Source organism: Lepus europaeus, chromosome 10, assembly GCF_033115175.1.
Source record: "Lepus europaeus isolate LE1 chromosome 10, mLepTim1.pri, whole genome shotgun sequence".
In the NCBI taxonomy this organism is placed as follows: Eukaryota; Metazoa; Chordata; class Mammalia; order Lagomorpha; family Leporidae; genus Lepus; species Lepus europaeus.
The window spans coordinates 103,372,376-103,394,927 of NC_084836.1; the positions used below are offsets into that span (position 1 = coordinate 103,372,376).

General features: G+C 45.2%; 1 protein-coding gene across 1 annotated transcript in view; it reads left to right on the forward strand.

Annotated features, from left to right (window-relative positions):
* PHF20 (PHD finger protein 20) overlaps positions 1–22,552 on the forward strand; it is a 138,227-nt gene that overhangs the window by 22,120 nt on the left and 93,555 nt on the right. The window contains exon 2 of the mRNA XM_062204130.1: positions 5,011–5,125. Within this exon, the coding sequence (XP_062060114.1) occupies positions 5,043–5,125 (83 nt within the window). The 5' untranslated portion in view covers positions 5,011–5,042. The remainder of the gene's footprint in view (positions 1–5,010; positions 5,126–22,552) is intronic.

Consider the following 22,552-nt stretch of genomic DNA (forward strand, 5'->3'; position numbering starts at 1 on the left):
CCGACACTGCGGCTCAATAGGCTAATATTCCGCCTGCGGTGCCGGTGCCGGCACCCTGGATTCGGGCGCTCCTCTTCCTGTCCAGCTCTCTGCTGTGGCCAGGGAGTGCAGTGGAGGATGGCCCAAGTGCTTGGGCCCTGCACCCGCATGGGAGAGCAGGAGAAGCACCTGGCTCCTGGCTTCAGATCAGCGCGGTGCGCTGGCTACAGCGGCCATTGAGGGGTGAACCAACGGCAAAAGGAAGACCTTTCTCTCTGTCTCTCTTTCACTGTCCACTCTGTCAAAAAAAAAAAGAAAAAGAAAAAAGAAAGAAAGAAAGAAAATAAAAGAAAAAAAAAACTAAATGTAAGGAGTGGGCATTGTGGCTTAGCAGGTAAAGCAATGCCAGACTCCCATGTTGGCTCCTGTTTGAGTTATTGCTTCCCTGCTTCTGATCCAGCTCCTTGCTAATGGCCTGGGAAAAGCAACGGAAGATGGCACAAGTGTTTGGGCCCCTGTCACCCACGTGATGAAGCTCCTGGTTCCTGGTTCTAGCCTGGCTCAGCCCTGGCCTTTGCAGCCATCTGGGGAATGAACCAGTGGATGGAAGATCTCTCTCTCTCTCTCTCTCTCTCTCTCTGTCTTGCTCTTTCAAATGGATAAATGAATCTTTAAAGAAAAAAACCAAAAATGTAAGGAGTAAAAATGTACTTGTGTGTTTGTATATGTGTATATGTTTGTGCATATATATGTATATATATATGTATATATATATATATATATATATATATATAATTACTGCTTCTGGATTGGACTCTTCTGTGTGATCCCTTCAGTTGATTTCCCCAGTATCCCTCCACCCTTGCCCTTGGTTAGAGCTCATTCATTCTGCGTATTTGTGATTGTCTTGCTAGTTGTGGTGGAGTGGGACTGAGTTGGATTCCTCATTTGCAGCTTAATGCCTCACTGGTAGTGTTCATTAATGGCTATTGGATAAATTAATATGAGATTTAAATTCTGCCCCCTCAGAGGGCTAGGATTGGGGATGGGATGAAAATGCTCTTTCTTAGCCTTGCTCTGCGTGACACCAGAGTAAAACTTCTAAATGGTTACAATGAAACAGTTTTTATTGTTCTTTAACACAAATGTTTATTTTTTCATGTACTTAAAAGAGAGACAGACAGTGATATGTGTTGCAGGTGTCCCAAGTAGTGATTTTACTCATTGTACCACAAAGCCCAGGGCTCCACTAGACCAGTTTTAGTTCATGATTAAGAACTGTGACAGTTCAGCCTCAAGAGGAACTGGTTTTTTTGAGCCATTGGGAATAATCTGCTCTTCCTCATTCATTGACTACTGCCTGCTCCCTCATGTCTGTATTTTAAGGGGAGGCCTCCTGAGGTGCCTGGGGTGCAAAAGGATTTCTTCAGCGGAAAGAATGAATCCACAAATTAGGCAGACGTGGACTTTTCTAGGACCACTCAGTTACACTTGAACTTTAGTCAAGTTACTCTAATTTCTTCATTTGTGGTAATATAGTTACGAATAGCTACTTGCTTTGTGCCAGCCTAGGATGCTTTACATGGATTATCTCGTTTAGTCCTCACACCCCTGTTTGGAGATTGGTCCCCATTTTACAGAGAGGAAAGAAATTCAGAGGGGTTCAGGAATCACACACCTTCAGATAGTAAAGGGTGGTACTGGGGTTTCAAGGCCACGCCCTTAACCCCTTACATGGTGCTGTGGCCCTGCACAAAGCCTGGCAGATAAGAGCAGTGCAGTGAGTGTTCAGGGTTACGCGGCCTTCCCTTGGGCCATCACCTTTTCGTGTAATCTGGGTGGGCAGGCTAATAATCAGAATAGTTCTTGGTGTGCTTGCCCTCAGATGAAAGGTAGATAGATGTCTGAGGTAGTATTTTAGGCAAGCCAAAATAAAGACTTTTTCCACTTATTGGATTATATTTGTGAGTCATATTTGGTATCTCATTTTCTTTTTCTTTTTTTTTAAAGATTTTATTTATTTGAGAGAGTTACAGACAGTAAGAGGAAGACAGAGAGAAAGGTCTTCTGTCTATCGGTTCACTCCCCAAATGGCCGCAACAGCCGGAGCTGCGCTGATCCGAAGCCAGGAGCCAGGAGCCAGGAGCTTCCTCCCTGTCTCCCACACGGGTGCAGGGGTCCAAGCACCTGGGCCGTCTTCCACTGCTTTCCCAGGCCATAGCAGAGAGCTGGATTGGAAGTGGAGCAGCTGGGACTAGAACCAGCGCCGGCCCCTGGTGTCTCATTTTCAAGGAGAGTGCTTGGTGAAGCCAGTAAAACCTCTGACATTCCCTTTCTGAGAGTTCATATCGTGGAAACACTGCTGATAACAGCGCTTCTCCGTTTATTAGGTTTTAGTTTCCTTATACAACTGTCACCCACCCCTGCTTCAGCCTGACTTGCTGGGAATGTTTCTCAGTATCAGACCTTCCTGATGGTTGTTTAGTGAATGGCTTATCCTTCACATTACGATTTTTTTTTTTTTCTGGAAAATTTCTGGTGTGAAAAACTATAACTATAGGAAACTATTTAAGTGGAAAGGAACAATCACCTTTAAACATGTTTTTTCTTCCAGTCATTTTTAGAAATACACATGAAGTCTTCTTAAGTAATTAATTAGAGGAAGAGACAAAGAAAGCTCCCACCTGCCAGTTCATTTCCCAAGTACCTGCAACATTTGAGACTGCATGAGAGCTGGCAGTGCTATACAGGTCTCAAGCGAGTGGCAGGAATCCAGTTACTTGAGCCATCACCGTTGCCTACCAGAGAATGTACTGGCACAAAGTTGGAGTCAGGAATTGACCCTGGCTACTCTGAAGTGGAATGTGGATGTCTTAACCACAAGGCTAAGTACATATAAGTTTCAGTGTAGTTCAAGGGGTGTAGTTATTTAAAAAGATGTGTTTATTGGAAAGAATTATAGATGGAGGGAGAGATCTATCTACTGGTTCACTCCCCAAATGAGCAAAACAGTCAAGCTGAAACCAAGAGTCAGGAGCTTCATGCCGGTCTCCCACGTAAGTGTTAGGGGCCCAAGTGCTGCTGCCCCTTTCCCAGGTACGTTAATGCTGGATTGGAAATGAAGCAGCCAGTACTTGAACTGAGGCTGACATGGGATGCCAGTGTCACAGAAGATGGCTTAACCTGCTGTATACAGTGCTGGCCCCAAGAGGTGCAATTTTGCATCCTGCCTTTTCACACAATATTTTGCTGGCAGAGTTCTTCCTAAAGTGTGATGTTCCAGATGAAGATATCAGGACCCCACTTCTGTAAATTTTTTTATGTTCATTCATTGCAAAAAATTGTCCACATCTCCATCAGAACCACAAGACCATTTGTTTGCATTTGGGACTCCCTAGGTTTACCTGAGTGACCCCAGGAACTGTTCTTTTCTGGCAGTCATTTTTTCATAAGTGGCCTAATCCAATACATTTTCCCCCCTTTATGATTTATTTACTTGTTTCTTTGAAAAGCACAGTGTCAGAGAGAAATAGAGACACAGAGAGAGAGTGCTAGAGTGTGCTTCTGGTCTTTGGTTCACTCTCCAAATGGCTGCAACAATTAGGGCTGGGCCAGGCTGAAGCCAGGAGTCATGAACTCCATCCAGGTCTCCCACATGAGTGGCAGGGGCCCAGGTTCTTGGGCCATTATGTGCTGTTTCCCAGGCACATTAATAGGGAGCTGGGTCAGAAGTAGAACACTCTGATATGGGATGCCAGCTTTGCAAATGACAGCTTAATCTATCTGCTGCATCCCAATGCTGGACTCCATAATGTAGTTTTTTTTTTTTTTTTAAAGATTTATTTACTTATTTGAAAGGCAGAGGTACAGAGAGGGAAGGACAGAGAGGGAGGGAGGGAAGGAGACAGAGAGAGATAAAGAGAAAGAGAGGAAGAAAATCTTCCATCTGCTGGTTCACTCTCCAAATGTCTGCAACAGCTGGGGCTGGGCCTGGAACAAGCTGGGAGCCAAGAACTTCCTTTGGGTCTCCCATGTGGATGCAGAGTCTGAAGGACTTGGGCCATCTTCTGTTACTTTCCCAGGCGCGTTAGCAGGGAGCTGGATTGCAAGTGGTGCAGTTGATACTGGAACCGCCACCTCTGGGATGCAGGTACTGTACCACAGCACCAGCTCCATTGTTTACTTTTCATCAAAAATGGCCACCAGTCTCATTACCTGAAGGCTCAATAAAGAGAACAAGTGTGGAGAGCACAAATATACAACACAGGATTGGTGATTTTGAGATCCAAATGGTGACTACAGATTCAAAAGCAATTGGTGCAATCAGAAGGTAAAATATGCAATATTGTTCTGTGTTAATAAAATTGAAATGCTTGTTGAAGTGGACAGTTTGGTAGGAAAATGGTAGACATTGTCAAACTGGACTCAAGAAGAAACAAAATAGAAATAGAACAAAGAAAATATAAATAGGCTTTTCTTGTTCTGCCTTCCAAATGTGGGGTCAGGTATCAGTGTCTCAGCTTTTGTTTGCTTCTTTTGTAGCAGTTAGATTTCATAGCATTTATAGTTTGCAGTTATTTCATGTATTCATTTATTGGCTGAATTTTTGTCTTCCTCTAAGAGACTGAAGGTTCTTGAAGACAGGAACTATGAGTCTATTTTGGTCTCAACTGTTTCCCTATAAAATCTGAGTACATATTTGTGGAATGCAGCAGCACCTGATAGCTTTTGACCATGAGAGAGATCGTTTTTTGAAGTTCTGGGGAGTGCTTCTTGTAGGAATCCTTGGAAAGCAGTGTTGAGGGAGGGGTCCAGTCCCAGGGACTGTAGGGTGCTGCACATGGCAGAGGAGGACTCAGTGGATAGCACTCTCATGTTAGAATCAGGGCAGGCGTGGAAGAGGGTGCTGGCAGGGTTCCATGGACCTTTGTGGTTTGAATAATGCCTGCTTGCTTTTTATGTGTAGGGAGTGATGCTACACTCTGGGCAGACTGTGCCTAAGTTTCATAAATATTTAATTGGCTTTTTCAGGAGAATAAAGGCAGCCCCGTTGATGACTGAAAATGACAAAGCATCCACCTAACAGACGAGGAATCAGCTTTGAAGTGGGAGCCCAGTTGGAAGCCCGGGACCGTTTAAAAAACTGGTATTTTAACATTTTCCTGTTAACTAAAGGCCTTCAGTAAAGGGTTTTTGTCAGTACTGACAATGAGTGGTAGTGTAGGCTTTCTGTGGTGTTTTCCTGCTCTCTGACTCTCAGATGAGGGAGGGAGATTTGCCTAGATCTGTGGGGATGTCCTTCACATTTCGTGCAGGGTCTCCGTGTCAGGGGGGTCCATCCTGTGACCCCTTGTTCAAGCTTGTTTATCCTGTGCTTCTGAAGGAGTTACGGGAGAAGGAAGCACAACCAGCTACCGGGAAAAGACGGGTTAACAGTGGCAGCTCTCTTGCTGTTGGCTGCCCTCTGAAGAAGAAAGGAGAGAAAGAACAGGGATGGAGAAATGAAGATGAGGGGTTGGGTCCAGACAGCTCAGGTGTTGTGAACAACCCCTCTTGTTTTCTGGGTGTGGTGTTGTGTGGTTGACACATCTCAGAAGCGCACTTTCGTAACGATGAAATTCACAGGCTAAAGGTTGCCGGTCTGTCACGGACTTGTGACCTCTGACATTGGTTTTGTCTACAAATGCATTATGTTTTGGTAATATTGATATCATGGGACTAGTCTGGGTATCAAATGGAGTATGTGGGGAAAGGTCTTAGAAACTGTAAAATGATCATTGGGGGTTGAGGACATCCTAGAATTTGGTCATTTGTTAGGGTTCAAGTTGAGGATACAGGTTTCAGACCTTGTTCCTTTTTGAATTTTGTAAGGAAGAATTTAGCTATGTTGGGTTTATATTAAATAGATTGAACAGTTTCTGGAGTATAGAAAGAGAGAGGCAGGATCAGAAAATTGTCTCTACTATTAGAACTAAGACACTTTGGAGATGGTTTTTAGGCTGTTGTATTATCTATAATCTTTTTTTTTTTTAGGTGTTTTTTTCTTTTTTTCCCATTTAGTTACATGTTTTTCTATTGGAAAGTCAGAGAGAGAGAGAGAGAGAGAGAGAGAGAGAGAGAGAGAGAGAGACAGAACTCTCTCCCTGGTTTACTTCCCAAATACCTGCTGTGGCTGAGGCTGGGGCTAGGCCATGCCAAACCCAGGAACTGGGAACTCAGTTTCACATGGATGGCAGGAAGCCAACCCCTTGGGCCATCACCTGGTGTCTCCTAGGATGTGCATCAGAAGGAAGCTGGATTTGGGAACAGACCTGAGACTCAAACTCAGGCATTCTGACACAGGGTGTAGGCATCACAAGCAGTGTCTTAATGGTTAGGTCAAATGCCTGTCCCAGTTTCAGTATTTTTTAAGACAACTTTTGATGCTAGAGAATCAAGGGGAAAAAGTGAAAATGCAAAAAGTAAAATACAAAAATTGTAAAGTGCAGCTAGTCCTAGTAAATATTAACATTTTAAATTTCATTTCTGTTTTCTTAGAAATTTGAGTGGCAGGGGCCAGTGTTGTGGTGTAGTGGGTAAAGCTGCCATCTGCAACACTAGCATCCCATGTGGGTATCCATTTGTGTACCAGCTGCTCTGTTTCCCATGCAGTGTCCTGCCAATATGCCTGTGAGTCACAGGATGAAAACCCAAGTCCCTGGGTTACTGCCACCCATATGCAGGTCCAGTTCCTCGTTCCTGGTTTAGGCCTCATGTAACCCTGGCTGTTGGGGGCTTTTGGGGGAGTGAACCAGCGAATGGAAGATCTTGCTGTCTTTTGTGTGTGTGTGTGTGTGTTTTTTTTTTTTTTTTTTTTTTAAGATTTATTTATTTGTTTGAAAGAGTAACAGAGAGAAGGAGATGAAGAGATCTTTTATCCATTGGTTCCCCAAATGGCCGTAACAGATAGGGCTGGGCCAGGCTGAAGACAGGAGTCAGGTGCTTCCTCCAGGTCTCCCATGTAAGTGCAGGGTCTCCAGGACTTGGGCTATCTTTTGCTGCTTTGCCAGGTGTGTTAGCAAAGGAGTTGGATTAGAAGTGGAGCTACTCGGTTTCAAACTGGCACCCAAATGGGATGCTGGCATGGCAGGCAGCAACTTAACCTGCTGTGCCACAGCACTGGGCCAAGAATGCGTTTTACAGCTTCTTTTTCAAACCAGGATCCAGTCAAGGTTCACACATTACATTTTTTTTATATGTCTCATTAGTTGCTTTTATTCCTTGGTAATCCTCTTTCTACACCCCACCCCCCTTGGCATTATTCGTTTATTTTATTTAAAAGTTCTGAGCAGTTGTTTTATAGAATGCTCCACGTTTTGGGTTTTCTCATTGTTTTCCATGTTGCATTTAACTTGTTTATGTTTGTATTAGTTAGGCATCCTAACTTTGTCAAGGAAAAAGGTTTATTTAACAGAGTTCCGCCACATCAGGCAGTCCCTTGGTTTAGGCTGTGGTGAGGCTGTTGAACCACAATGGTGGAGTGCATGCAGAGGAAGGATCACAGGTAAGCCAGAAGCAGAGGCCTGGTGGGCCTGAGCTCAGGCTTTCCTAACAGCCCTCTGAGAACTGCCTCCTGGGGCCTGCCTCTAAGGGCACCACTCTGGACCTTTGGGGAACGCCAGACTAATCCAAACCATAGTTCTTATGTTCTCTTATGTTTCTTGTAAATTGGAAGCAAAGTCTGTCAGGCTAAGCGTTTTTTGGTAGACTGTGTCGTTGGTAATGCCAGGTGTTTCATATTACATCACGTCAGGAGTCACATAGCTAAGTCATCCCAGTGTTCCGTGTTTCACTTGGTTAAGGTAATGACTGCCTTTCTCACCACTAAAAAGGGGTGTTTTTCCCGGTGCAGGTAGTGTGTGGTACCTTGGTTAATGCTGGTATCCTATTATCTCACACTGAGTTTGGTACCCATTGATAATCCTTCTCTGAATCGGTTATTACAATGGAGGTGAAAAAATGGTGATTTTTTTTACTTTGGTCTTTGTATGTTTTATTAGATGATGTTCTCCTGTAAGAAGACCTTTCTATTTTAAGGATTGCTAAGATTATTTAGTGTGGTATTGTGTCACTTCCATTCATTATTCTTTTTGGCCCTAAAGTTTTTCCAAATTTGGCTGGTGGGAGCCCCTTTAAACTGGTTCCTTTGTCCATGGGACATACTTCTGTTCGTCCTTGAGCACTGTGTTGTTTTCTGGCACTACTAGATGATGCAGGTTGTCTTCCACTTTTTTTGTGCCTGACCCTGGATTCAACCACTTCCCCGAAGAGGCTTGGTTCCTTTTATTGGAAAGTGATACAATTGGCCCTTTATATCTGCAGGTTCTGCATTGTGGGTTCAACCAACTATGGATTGAAAATATTTGGAATAAAACATATTGCATCACAGTGGGTGTTTGTCATAGTGGCTAAGCTGTTACTTGGGAGGGAAAGCCTGGGTTTTCGTTATAGCTCTGCTTGTGATTATGCGCACCCTGGGAGGAAGCAGGTGACGCCTCACGTGGTTGAGTCCCTGCCATCCATGGGGGAGACCTGGATTAAGTTCCTGGCTCTAGCCCGTTCCTGGATGTTGTGGGCATTTGGGGAATGAACTAGTTGATGGGAGCTATCTTGCCAGTCTTTTTTAAAAAAGATTTATTTATTTATTTGAGAAGCAGAGTTACAAACAGAAAGGGAGAGAGAGCTCTTTCATACACTAGTTTACTCCCCACATGGCTGTAATGGCTGGAGCTGGGCCAATCCAAAGCCAGGAGCCGGAAGTGGGAGCTTCTTCTGGGTCTCCCACACAGGTGCAGGGGTCCAAGCACTTGGACTTTTTTCTGCTTTCCCAGGAACATTAGCAGGGAGTTGGATCAGAAGTGGAGCAGCTGGGACTTGGATCGGTGCTCATATGGAATGCTGTGCCAGTGCTGCAGGTAGAGGCTTGTACTACACCACAGTGCTGGCCCCATCTTGCCAGTCATATGCCTGTCTCACTGCCTCTCAAATAAATAAATAACAATTTAAAAAAAAGTGAAACTAATGAATTCTTTTTGTCAATTATAGTTCAATAAAATAGGGAAAATATAAATCTTAAAATGTTAAATGTAAATTGTAAATGTCAAAATGAATTCAGTTTTTCAAAAAAATATATTTCTTAGCTGTATCCACTGATGATGTTTATGACATAAATTAAATAGAATCCCAAAGTAAATGAGCTCCATTCTGATACTCTTACAGTTTAATTTTACTTCCGTATTTTAAATTATTTTTAATGTACATACAGTATATCCACTGTTTCTGGGTGCATAGTTGCTTCTTTACCACCAACAGTGTCCAGAACAGTTTCAGCACCCTGAAGATCCCCTCATGCTATGCCTTTGACGGTCTATGATGATTTAATTAGACTGTCTTCCCCCACTAGAATGCAAGACTCATGAAGGCTATTGTGCTAGATGGGATTTCCAGCACGTAAAACCAGAGATTAATTGGAGAAACTCCTGCAGGGGAAGTGGAGACGGGTCTGGAAGAGGCTGGGAGAGCTGTCAGCATGGAAAGAGAGCAAATAGGAAAGTCATAGACTGCAGCACAGTTCTAAATGTAAAAAGAGAAAGTTACAGCAGTTTCAAGATCTTACTTGACTTTTTTTAAAAAAAGATTTATTTTATTTATTTGAAAGGCAGAGCTGCAGAGAAAGAGGTAGAGACACTCAGAGAGGTCTTCCATTCGCTGTTTCATTCCCCAAATGGCTGCAATGGCCAGAGCTGAGTTGATCCAAAGCCAGGAGCCAGGAACTTCTTCCAGGTCTCCCACCTGGGTGCAGGGGCCTAAAGACTTGGACCATCTTCCACTGCTTTCCCAGGCACATTTGCAGGGAGCTGGATCGGAAGTGGAGCAGCCAAGACTCGAACCAGTGCCCATATGGGATGCTGGGGCTGCAGGCCAGGGCTTTAACCTGCTGTGCCATAGCGCTGGCCCCTTAATTGACTTTTTAAAGGTTTGTTTATTTATTTATTTATTTAGAGAGAGAGAGAGAGAGAAAGAACGAGGGGGATAGGGAGAGAGAGTGACAGAATGAGAGAGAAAGAGAGAGAGAGAGAGAGATCTTCTATATGCTGGTTCACTCCCCAAGTGGCCACAGTGGCCAGGGTTGGACTAGGCCAGCACCAGGAGTCTGGCCCTCCATCCTAGTTTCTCCCGTGGGTGGTAGGGACCTAAGTACTTGCCATCATCTGCTGCCTCCCAGGATGCATTAGCAGGAAGTTGGATAGGAAGCAGAGTTAGACTCAATCCTTAACATTCTGATATGAGATACAGGTGTTCCAAGCAGTGACTAAACCTGTTGCAATACCATGCCCACCCCAGCTTTATTTTCTATTCTGGAATTAAACTATAATTTATTCCACAAAATAAAGTAAGTGATCTGATACCAAGGAAAGGAGGTTGGTTTTATAGATACCAAAGGGGCTCAAGGAAGCAAAAACAAAAATTGGTCATTTCATAGTTACCTTCCTTGTAAGGTGGAGACAGGGAGATAGAGCCTAGAAAAATAACTGATTAGATATGTTAACCATTTGTGTGCAAAGATTAAGGCAGAGGGAATTTCGTTATCATACCAGTTGAAACTGGAAAATTATTTGGAAAATTTCCACTATTATCTCTTTAATTCTGATTTCTAGGAAAGCCAAATAAACAGATTAGTTTAAATTTAGTGACTGGGAGCTTTTGTGTGAGTGACTCCATTTTGATTTTTAGGCTGGTCTGCTTGTTGGGGCTAGAGCAGTGTTGATGAGGACCCCCAAGTTATGGTGTGGACATTGAGAGCCCCAGCTGTGTTTAGTACAAGTTCTTTCACCTGTGCTAGGGAATGTGGCTAGAGCAGGAAGGCAAAGCAATAGTACACTCTCAGATTTGTGTGTAGGCAACCTCAAGAGAGTGAATCGCCTCCATCTATCTAGGCTAGAGTTGTCCTTTTTATAGGATAAAGGGTGGGACCACAGTGCCAAGAAGGTGTCGTAGTGCCCGGTGCCTGATGTAAAGTGGGGCTTAGCTGCATGGTGAGGAGTGAGCAGGGAAGGTGATGGGATTAGGGCGGCAGGCCTGGCTTGAGTGTTGGCAGTCTTTAACTACTTTTTCCTCTCTGACTCCTTGCTTAGCCTAGATCAGCAGGAACTTAGTTAAAAACTGTGGCCTCTGTAATTGTTGCTTAAATAGGGAAGTTTTGGAAAAGCAAGTGGAGAGTCCACAAGTCCAGTTGCCATCAGAGGAGTCTCATTCCGAGAAGGCTCTTGCCTTATTATTTTTGCACACTCATTTTTAGGAGTGAGGAGTGAATTCATTACTAGGGACGTGTGGCAGAGGATCTGCAGCAGTGCACTGGAGTCAGTTACTAGCTTCTCTATGAGGATGTGAGAGGTGTATTTTCTTTCCCTTTTTTAAGATTTTGTTTGTTTAAAAGATAGAGTGAGAGAGAGAGAGTGCAAGGGCATGCATTCCCAACTGCTGGTTCACTTCCCCAAAGGGCCGCAACAGCTAGGACCTGGCTAGGTCCAAAGCTAGGAGCCTGGAAGCCTGGAACTCCCATCTGGGTCTCCTGGATGGGTGGCAGGAATTCAGGTACCTCTCAGGTGCCTTAGGGAGCTGGATGGAAACAGAGTAGCTGGCTCTCAAACTGGTGTTGTCACAAGTGGAGGTGCCAGTTTAGATGGGTACATTTTCTTTCTTTGTCTTCTCTCTTTCTTGATTCAAAATACACACATGTGTGTACACACATACCCCTTCCATCTGTTGTTTTACTCCCCAGTGGCCACAATAACTGGAGTGGGGCCGGCTGAAGCCAGAAACTCTGAGTTTCCCATGTGGATGGCAGGGGCCTCAATACTTGGGCCATCTTTTGCTGCTTTCCTAGGTGCATAAGTGGGGAAATGGATTGGAAGTGGAGCATCTGGGTCTCGAACTGGCACCCATATGGGATGCTGGTGTCACAGGTGGTGGCACAGCTCTGGCCCTGATGGGCATATTTTCAAAGCCAGGCACAGGTGAGCTGTCTGTTTTGTTCATTGATGTCTCAGTGCCTCAGTACTTTACCAGGCGTGTAATAAGTACTCGGTGCAGTATTTGTATACTGAGTTTCAAAAGATTGTAGGACAACATTTTCCTAAGTTATTCTCACTGCTTACGTTTTAGGTCTGAGAAAATATTTTTAATATTGCTGACTGTGTGGTTTATTGAACATAACTCTGGGTCAGGCTCTTCAAATGCAGCTTATCCCTTAAATATTCCCAACAAGCTTTGAAGTTGTTTCTTGTTTGAATTTTATAAATTTTATAAATGAGAGAAGAAACTGAAGCTTGCAGAGGTAAAAGTCCAGTGTCCCATATTCAGAACTGATGGATCTTAGAGCTGGGATTTGAACCTGTGTTAATTTGACTTCAAAAGCCAGCCATGTCTCCTTGGTGATTCCTTTCCTAGCTGGTATTATTTTTATTGCTCTCCCATGTTTCCTATATTTATGGCTAGTTGCAAAAAAGGAAAAGGGGCTACGGCATTGTTAAAAACCCATGTGATGGAAGTGTATGGAGATATAAATGTGGCCCAGAGTACGTGCCTGGATTATTGCTTCATGTATATAATAGGCCTCTGTATTTGATTTATTTTGTCTGTATTTCTTACACAGGCGCCTGGTTTTTCTTTCTTTATATACAGGGCATATTGTACTCCTGGTAAACAGCAACAGTCATGATAACTAATAGAGATTTGCTGTGTCAGGCACAATGCCGATTGTTAATTGCTTTACATGCCTTTTTTTTTTTTTTAAGATTTATTTTATTTATTTGAAAGACAAAGTTACAGAGTGAGGCAGAGACAGAGAGAGAGGTCTTCCATCTGCTGGTTCACTCCCCAAGTGGCCGTATCAGCTGGAGCTACGCCGATCCGAAGCCAGGAACCAGGAGCTTCTTCCTGGTCTCCCACATGGGTGCAGGGACCCAAGCACTTGGGCCATCTTCTTTTGCTTTCTCAGGCCATAACAGAGAGCTGGATTGGAAGAAGAGCAGCCGGGACTAGAACCGGCACCCATATGGGATGCCAGTGCTTCAGGCCAGGGTGTTAACCTGCTGTGCCACAGCACCGGTCCCCCCACCCCCTTTTTTTTTTTTAAAAGATTTATTTATGTTACTTGAAAGAGTTACAGAGAGGCAGAGAGAGAGAGAGAGAGAGAGAGAGAAATATTCCATCTGCTGGTTCATTTGCTAGATGGCCACAGTGGCCGGAGCTGGGCTGATTTCTGAAACCAGGAGCCAGGAGGAGCTTTTTCTGGGTCTCCCTCTTGGGTGCAAGGGCCCAAGGGCTTGGGCCATCTTCTGCTGCTTTCCCAGACCATAGCAGAGAGCTGGATCAAAAGTGGAGCAGCTGGGACTTGAATTGGCACCCAAATGGGATGACTGCATTGCAGGTGACGCTTTAAATCTCCCATAGCAGAGCCCATTTGGAACTGACACTCAGAGGTAAACTAATTTGCCCAGGGTCACAAATTAATCAGTGGTGAATCTGAGGCTCACCTACTTCTGTGAGACAACAGTGTTCTGTGTACTTTACTAGAACTTGAAAATCATCCAAGCCAGCTTTTTGCAATTATTAGCTCTCAATGACATCATAGAATCAGGCTTTTAATTTTCTGAGAGAAGGGAGTTTATAACATATAGGTTTAAATTTTCCATGAAGATCATTAGTTTCAACGTGATTTTTTGCATGTCTTCTCACCAAGCAAGCTGTGGAGTATTTGTTAAGAATCTATGTTCTTGGGGCTGGCGCTGTAGCGCAGCAGGTTAAAGCCCTGGCCTGAAATGCTGGCATCCCATATGGGTGCTGGTTTGAGTCCTGGCTGTTTCTCTTCCCATCCAGCTCTCTGCTATGACCTGGGAAAGCAGTGGAGGATGGCCCAAGTGCTTGTCCCCCTGCACCCATGTGGGAGACCGGGAAGAAGCTCCTGGCTCTGGATTGGCGTAGCTCCGGCCGATGTGGCCATCTGGGGAGTCAACCATTGGATGGAAGACCTCTCTCTCTGTCTCTACCTCTCTCTGTAACTCTGTCTTTCAAATAAATAAAATAAATCTTACAAAATACAAATAATAAAAGAATCCATGTTCTGAGGTGGGAATTTGGCTTGACTGTTAAGCTTGGGACACCTGCATTCCATGAGAGTGCCTAGGTTTGAATCCCTGCTTCTCTTCCCATTCCAGCTTCCTGCTTGTGTGCATCCTGGGAAGCAGTAGGTGATGGCTCAAGTACTTGGGTCTCTGCCATCTTTGTGAGAGTCCTTGATTGAGTTTTCAGCTGGTATTTTCAGCCTGGCTCAGCTCTGGCTGTTGTGAGCATCTGGGCAGAGAACCAGCAGGTGGGAGACACTTGTCTCTTTCTGCCTTTCAAATAAACAAAATAAATGAATAAAAATGACCAAAAAAAAAAAAAATCTGTATTACCAACAACGCTGGAGAGAACTTTCCACAGGTCCATTTCCTTGTCTTTAGAGGGGTAATCCTCCCTCTTTTCACTTCCTGGGTTGTGATGAATTAACAAGTGAGAGGCTGCAGTTTCAGGGCTGTGAGGTTGGTGGATAGAATGGAAGCAGCTTGCTCGGCTGTCTTCCGCCTCCCTCCTGTCTGTCAGGAGAGTACCATCTGTCCCAGGCAGTGGGCTGGCCTTCCCTGTTCTTGCTGTGAACATCGTGAAAAGGCTTCTTCTGTCTGCTACTTCCCTGACTCTGGCTCGTTTCCACTACTGTGTTTCCATTTAAATGGGCCATAGTGGTTTTTGTTCTTTTTTGTACAAAGGATTTAAAAATCTGCATTTCATAATGTCCTTAGATTCTTTCCTATTTCTTTTTCATTTGGATTATTTGCACCAAGTGTGCCTGTGTTTTTACCTCTTCACTTCTTTTTTCTCATTTAATTTATTTGAGAGGCTGGGAGACAGAGTGAGCTGCTCTGTACTGTTCTCTGTATGACTACAAAGGCTGGGGCTGGGCTGGGGCTGGGCCAGGAGCTGGAAACTCAATCCAGGTCTCCCATGTGGGTGGCAGGGACTTAATTACTTGCGCCACCACCACTGCCTTCTAGGATCTGTATTGGCAGAAAGCTAGAATTGGGAGCTGGGGCTGGGAATCTAATACAGGTGAAATCCGAAAAGACCCCCTAAAATCTACACTAAAATGTAGCCCTTTAGAGTTCCCCAGCAGTGCTAGCTGGGGTGCCACATGTGCTATTGGAATTTGGGGTGCCGTACGATTTCAACATGGGCTTATTACTGAATCCTCAATATTAATAAGCCCAAGAGGGTTCTTGCCTAATATTTAGAGAAGCATTCTCGGCTGGCACCGTGGCTTAACAGGCTAATCCTCTGCCTTGCGGCGCCGGCACACTGGGTTCTGGTCCTGGTTGGGGCACTGGATTCTATCCCGGTTGCCCCTCTTCCAGGCCAGCTCTCTGCTATGGCCAGGGAAGGCAGTGGAGGATGGCCCAAGTGATTGGGTCCTGCACCCCATGGGAGACCAGGAGAAGCACCTGGCTCCTGGCTTCGGATAAGCACGATGCGCCGGCCGCAGCGGCCATTGGAGGGTGAACCAACGGCAAAAAGGAAGACCTTTCTCTCTGTCTCTCTCTCTCTCTCACTATCCACTCTGCCTGTCAAAAAAAAAAAAAATAAATAAAAGAATTATAAATACCAGCATAGATAAACGAGGCTGCATGGGATGTTTTAAGCTTTTATTTAGTGAGAAAGATGCATAGGAGAGTGAGAGCTTTATTTAAGAGAGAGAGTTGAATAGGGGTTCATACCCAGAACTAGGAACCAGCCACGTGGATGAGCATCTAGGCCCGAAGGCCATGTGCCTTGGAGGTGCAGGGCTACAGCAAGCCCTGTCCTGGCAAGAGGCCAGGGAAGAAGAGCCGGCCGGGCCACACCGGCTTTTAACCCACTTCCAAAGGGGAGTGGTTAATTAACTTGATTGGTTGGTAGGCACCCAGGTGTGGCCAGGTAGGGGAAATGAGGTCACACAGGGGCATGGGGAAGGCATCAGGTAGGGGCATGAGGTCACACAGGGGCATGGCGAAGGCGTGGTCTTCTAGTTCACAAATCTAATCAATTTTAGCCTGTATGCCTGCCTACTTCACAGGCATCCAATGATTTGTAACTGGCATCTTAACTGCTAGGTCAAAGGCATACTTTCAGTCTTTCTTTTTTAAACTTGTCTTTTCATTTTTTTAACTTTCCACACACACATATATTGAATGTCTTCTGTGAGTCAGGCATTATTACATTAATGGACTGTGGGAGGAAGAAAAATCACACAGATCCTTCTAGAAGTTTGGAGATGAGTGGGGTATTTGTCTTTGGCCAGAGAGTGTTAACCATATATTCTCATGCTTATGTCTTTGCTGATGTCTCACATTTACTGAGTGATATACTCTGTGCCATGTACAAATCTAATTGTGTGTTTAATCCTCACAGCAGTATGAAATGGACACTTTTATTGTTGGGATTTTATATATGAGGCAGCCCAGGCACAAGGTAGTTAAGTAAGTGGACAAAGTTACACAGATAGAAACTGTTAGCCGTCACAAAACACACCGAACACAGGAATAAGAGAAAGGGTTTATTGAGGAAAACCAGCAGACCGGAGGGAAGGGGCAAAGAGGGAAAAGGGACATGGAAACTGTAAGAGAGAGAGGGGAGTGAGAGAAGAGAGAAGGCTAGAGAGGGTGAGCAGGAGAGAAGAGAGAAGCCAAGAGAGAGCACAGAAGAGAAGAGCCAAGAGAGGAGAGCGAGCAGGAGAGAAGAACCAAGAGAGAGGAGCCAAGAGAGCTACCTGTTCAGGGACAGATTCTTTTAAAACTCTGCCCGAGGGCGGGCAGGGAAGCAGGAGCAGAGAATCCCATTAGGATGGAGGTGGAGCTTGACAACAGAGGTTGGGCCATGTGGCCACCTGGCTTCCAGCAATGGCGGTGGGGGCTAGAGCTTGGGATGTAAATCAGGGTGTAGATGGTGCCATAGATAAAACTGTGCCAGTTTCCTAACAGAAACTGCTGCATTTGGGACTTAAATCCAGGTAGTTTGGCTTCTGAGAGTGGTAGGTTATGGTTTCGTTCCCTGCATTGTTTCCTAAACCTAGAATAGTACCTTTTTTTTTTTTTTTAAAAGATTTATTTATTTGAAAAGCGGAGAGCGAGGGAGAGAGAGAAACCTTCCATCTGCGTGTTCACTCCCCAGATGGTCACAACAATCAAAGAAGGGCCAGGCTGAAGCCAGCAGGCAGGAATTCCATCTGGGTCTCCCACATGAGTGGCAGGAGTTCAAGTACTTGGGCCATCTTCTGATGCTTTCCCAGATACATTAGCAGGAAGCTAGATCAGAAGCAGAACAGTTGTGATATTGGATGCCAGCTGGCACTGAAGCATTGTAAGCCGTGTCTTGATCTGCTGCCCACCATGCTGGCTCCTAGAATAGTCCTTGACATCAATTGTGTCATGAGAATTTATTACTCTGTACAAAGTTCATGTACTGATACCTACAGAGAACAGGTTATTTCATATGTAGGACATTCCAAAGATTTTATTTACACAAAGGTGGCTTTTGATGTCTCCAGCCCCTCCCTTAGATTTTGAATGAAAGTCTGTACATGTGACTCACACTTCAGAAGTGGAAAATTTTGGAGCCAGTGCTGTGGTGTAGCAGGTAAAGCTGCCACCTGCGGTGTAGGCATCCCATATGGGCTCTAGTTCGAGTCCCAGCTGCTCTACTTCCAATCCAGCTCTCTGCTATGGCCTGGGAAAGCAGTGGAAGATGGCCCAAGTCCTTGGCCCCTGCACCCACACGGGGGACCCGGAAGAAGCTCCTGGCTTCGGATCGGCTCAGCTCTGGCCATTGCAGCCATTTGGGGAGTGAACCAGCAGATGGTGTTATGCCGAGTTCAGTTGTCCCCAAAGACCACCAAGGAGCCGATACTGCTGTAAAGCACATGATCGTTTTATTGCAGGTCCGGCCCTGGTTTCTCAATCAACACCGATGCAGCGGGTCTGAATTGAGAGCCCCGACCCTTCAGTTAACAGGGTTTTTATAGGGTTTTCAGAGACATTCTATACATCATGGTACCATTTAGCAAATCATCTCATCCCGCGGGAAATTCAAAGGACATCTCTTAGAACTGATTAGTGCATCCAGTGGTGCGAACGGACCTACTAAAGGTGGTTGGATGGCTTTGGGGTTGATGCCTTTTAAATTGATTGGCTGAAGCATAGAGTCCGAGCTGCTGGGGTGTACGTGCCGAACTACAGGGTCTCAGGTAGCTATTAATCATCTCATCTGCCCTGAGAGGCCACCAGGAACTCTAGGTATTTCTCTGTTATCTGTTAATCGGCTGTTGCTAGGAGTGTTTATCGCAAGGGGAGTTCATTTATTTACTTTTAGGAGCTTCTGGCTTACGGTTCAGGGCCTGTTTAGGCCCAAGTTACAAGATGTAGGCCTAATTTAAAATAGTTACACCTTGATCCAGGCTCAGGTCTCACAATGGAAGGCCCCCCTCCCCCCACCTCTCTGGCTCTACCTCTCTCTGTAACTCTTTCACCTAAATACATCTTTAAAAAACAAATGTAGTGGAAAGTTTTGTTCCGTAGTGTGAGAGGATTAGCAACCTAAGTTATTTTCTGTTCTCCCCTATTTTTTTAGTCATCTGTATCAGCATGGAGTCATGTATTTTATTTTATGCTTTGGGTTATAATCAGGACTATTTTACTTTTTGTGTGTGTGTGTTTAAAGATTATTTATTTATTTGAAAGGCAGAGTTACACAGAAAGAAGGAGAGGCAGAGAGAGAGAGAGAGAGAGAGAGAGTCTCCCATCCACTGGTTCAATCCTCAGTTGGCCGCAACAGCTGGAACTGCTCCGATCGGAAGCCAGGAGCCAGGAGCTTCCCCTGCAGGTGCAGGGGCCGAAGGACTTAGGTCATCTTCCACTGATTTCCCAGGCCATAGCAGAGATCTGGATTGGAAGTGGAGCAGCCGGGTTGTGAACCGGCGCCCCCATGGGATGCTGGCACTTCAGGCAGTGGCTTTACCTGCTACACCACAGCACTGGCCCCGAGTGTGTGTTTTTAAGGATTTATTTGAAAGGCAGAGTTAGAGAAATCTTCCATCTGCTGGTTCACCACCCAAAATGGCTGAAATGGGTCGAGCTGGGCTGATCCAAAGCCAGGATCCAGGAGCTTCATTCATTCTCCAACATGGGTGCAGGGGCCCAAGCACTTGGACCATCTTCAGCTGCTTTCTCAGGAGCAATAGTAGGAAGCTGGATAGGAAGTGAAGCAGCTGGGACTTGAACTGTGCCCATATGGGATACTGGTGCCACAGGTGGCAGTTTTACCCACTACGCCATAGCGTTGGCCCTGTTACAGTGTTTTTCATAATGTTCCCTTGGGAGCTCCTTCAGTTGGTTTCTTTGTGTGTGTGTGTGTGTGTGTTTTAAGCCTTATGTATTTATTTGAAAGTCAGAGTTAGAGAGAGGAGAGGCAGAGAGATCTTCCATCCGATGGTTGACTCCTCAATTGGCCGCAATGGCTGGAGCTGTGCTGATCCGAAGCCAGGAGCCAGGAGCTTCTTCCAGGTCTCCCACGTGGGTGCCGGGGCCCAAGGAGTTGGGCCATCTTCCACTGCTTTCCCAGGCCATAACAGAGAGCTGGATGGGAAGAGGAGCAGCCGGGACTAGAACCGGCGCCCATATGGGATGCCAGTGCTTCAGGCCAGGGTGTTAACCCGCTGTACCACAGCACCGGCCCTCTTTGTTTTTTTGACATATCCTCATCATGATTTTCTGTGTCTGTGTCTATATGTAAAATATGTCCTCATTTCTGGCACTACAAGTTATTCTAATACATTTTGTTTATTTCCTGCCCAGGTCTTAGAGTCAGCCATTTCACCAAGGAGCCCTTTTTTTTTTTTTTTTTTTTTTTTTTTTAATTGGAGAATGGGCTTAGATACCCATTTCTGGCCCTGATTCTTATTGGAGAATGGGATTAGATACGTTTTTCTGGTGGCTCAGCAGTTGCTACTGAGGGGTCCTGGCTTTTAGGCCCTAGATTATTTTTTAATTTTAGTTTTCTTGAGCAAATGATTGTTTTTCTTTCTTCTTCTCATTATATTAGTACTTGTGCTTGCTGTCAGAAACAGTTAAGTGTCACAGAACTCAACAGACTTCCTTAGAATTCTGTTGGTGTCTCCCTCTGCACCCTTATTCAGTGTTAGCTGATCCCATTGGTCCCACATTCAGCATTCACCCAGCTTTGCCACTGGCTGCCACTTCTGGTGCTCTGGTCTCAGCCCCACCATGGATCTAACAGATGCTGACAGGAGTCTCCTTTTTTATTTTTATTTATTTATTTATTTATTTATTTGACAGGCAGAGTGGATAGTGAGAGAGAGAGAAAGGTCTTCCTTTTTGCCGTTGGTTCACCCTCCAATGGCCGCTGCGGCCGGCGCATCTTGCTGATCCGAAGCCAGGAGCCAGGTGCTTCTCCTGGTCTCCCATGCAGGTGCAGGGCCCAAGCATTTGGGCCATCCTCCACTGCCTTCCCAGGCCATAGCAGAGAGCTGGCCTGGAAGAGGGGCAACCGGGATAGAATCCGGCGCCCCAACCGGGACTAGAACCCGGTGTGCCGGCGCCGCAAGGCAGAGGATTAGCCTTTTAAGCCACGGCACCGGCCAGGAGTCTCCTAATGGGGCTTCTGGGTCCATCTGTTCTCCTGTGCCTCTTCTTAGGCTATTTCCCTTCAGAAGCCAGTGGTAGGTCCTGGGTTTTTATTGGTAGTTATTTATTTATTTTTAAAAGATTTATTTATTTAAAAGACTGAGTTAGAGGCAGGAGGAGAGAGAGAGAAAAAGAGATATCTTCCACCTGCTGGTTCATTCCCTGAATGGCTAGCATGGCTAGGGCTGGGCCAGGCCAAAGCCAAGAGTCTGGAATTCCATCCAGGTCTCCTACGTACTTCATTAACAGGGAGCTGGATTGGAAGTGCTGCAGCCAGGACTTGAACTGGGCCTCATATTGGATTCCTCTGTTATAGGCAGTGGCTTAACTTGCTGCATCACAGCGCTGTCCCCTGAATTTTTATTTTTTTAAAAGTTATTTATTTGTTTGTTTATATATATGAAAAGCAGAGTGATAGAGAGAGATCTTCCATCCACTGAGTTCATTTCCCAGATGCCTGTAATGTTCCAGGCTGGGCCAGGCTGAAGTCAGGAACCTGGAACTCCATCCTGGTGTCGCACGTGAGTGGCAGGGACACACGCACTTGAGCCATTATCTGCCGCTTCCCAGAAGGTGCATTAACAGGGTTTATTAAAAAATTGATTGGCCTCATGGCAGATAGCATCACATGTCAGAGAAGTACAAATGGCTGTGTGCAGAAGAGCTGTCAGTATTTTTGATGTTAATTTTGATGGCAGTTTACAGATGTTAGACATTGAATTAAGAAGTGGAATATACAGCAGAGTGCACACATCTTAATGTATAGCTTGATGAACTTTTACACAGGTAGACTTTTCTGTAGCTATCACCCAAATCAAGATACATACCTTTTGGGCACCCAGAACACTTTTGTGTCCCCTGTCCAGTCACACAAGCTTTCCCCTTAATCCAGAAGGAACCACTGTTTGCAGTCATGCACTGAAAACGGCACCCATCCGCATGTTGAGTATGTTCTCCAGCTGTTCTGAGGTCTGGAGTGTCTAATATGACAGTGACTGGGAAGCAGTAATGTTGGAAGGGGAGGGGATTGGGAGTTGAGGGTGTATATAAGAAGTGAGATTCACAAATGAGACTTCCAGGAGAGAGTAGGATTAGACAGAGAGAAAAAGCCAGCAAAAGTGTTCAGGGCCTGGAAGAACATGGTGTGTTCTGAGAACCTAAGAGGAGACAGGTCAGGAGAAGTGGGAAGTGAAGCCTAGGAGAGACATGTTCATATCCATCTGAGGGACAGAAAAGCTGTAGTGATCGTTCAGTCTCCAAATCCTTACTGAGTGATTCTCAGAGAGCGACTGGGAGTTGTCTCTCCGTACTTGGTACTCGTTGTTGCTGGTGAGAGCTGATTGGGACAGAGATGAATTCCAGGTGCTTCCTGAGTTAGAAGTGTCAGGTGTTGATTACTTACAGTGGTGAAGGGATAGCAGTTCTGCTGCTAAATAGTCATCCCTTCGTTTTCACTAAATACATCTTCATGCCCATCCTCTCTCCAGGGAAGACTGGTGTGTGCCCTCAGCCAAGAACAGAGATCTGCTTGATTCTTGAAGTAGAATGAGTGCTGCATGTTTTCAGAAAGGCTGTTTATATGGAGAAGAATCTGGAATCAGCCTGAATGCCTAACCCCTGGGGAAAAAGTTGGGCAAATTCTAGGCTATATGTACTTACTGCATATACTTACTATTAGTTTGGCTGAGATGAAAGGCACTTCTGTGGGTGTGCGTCACTACAAGGATATTTAGATGTGATGTCACATTAAGAGCAAAAGGCTC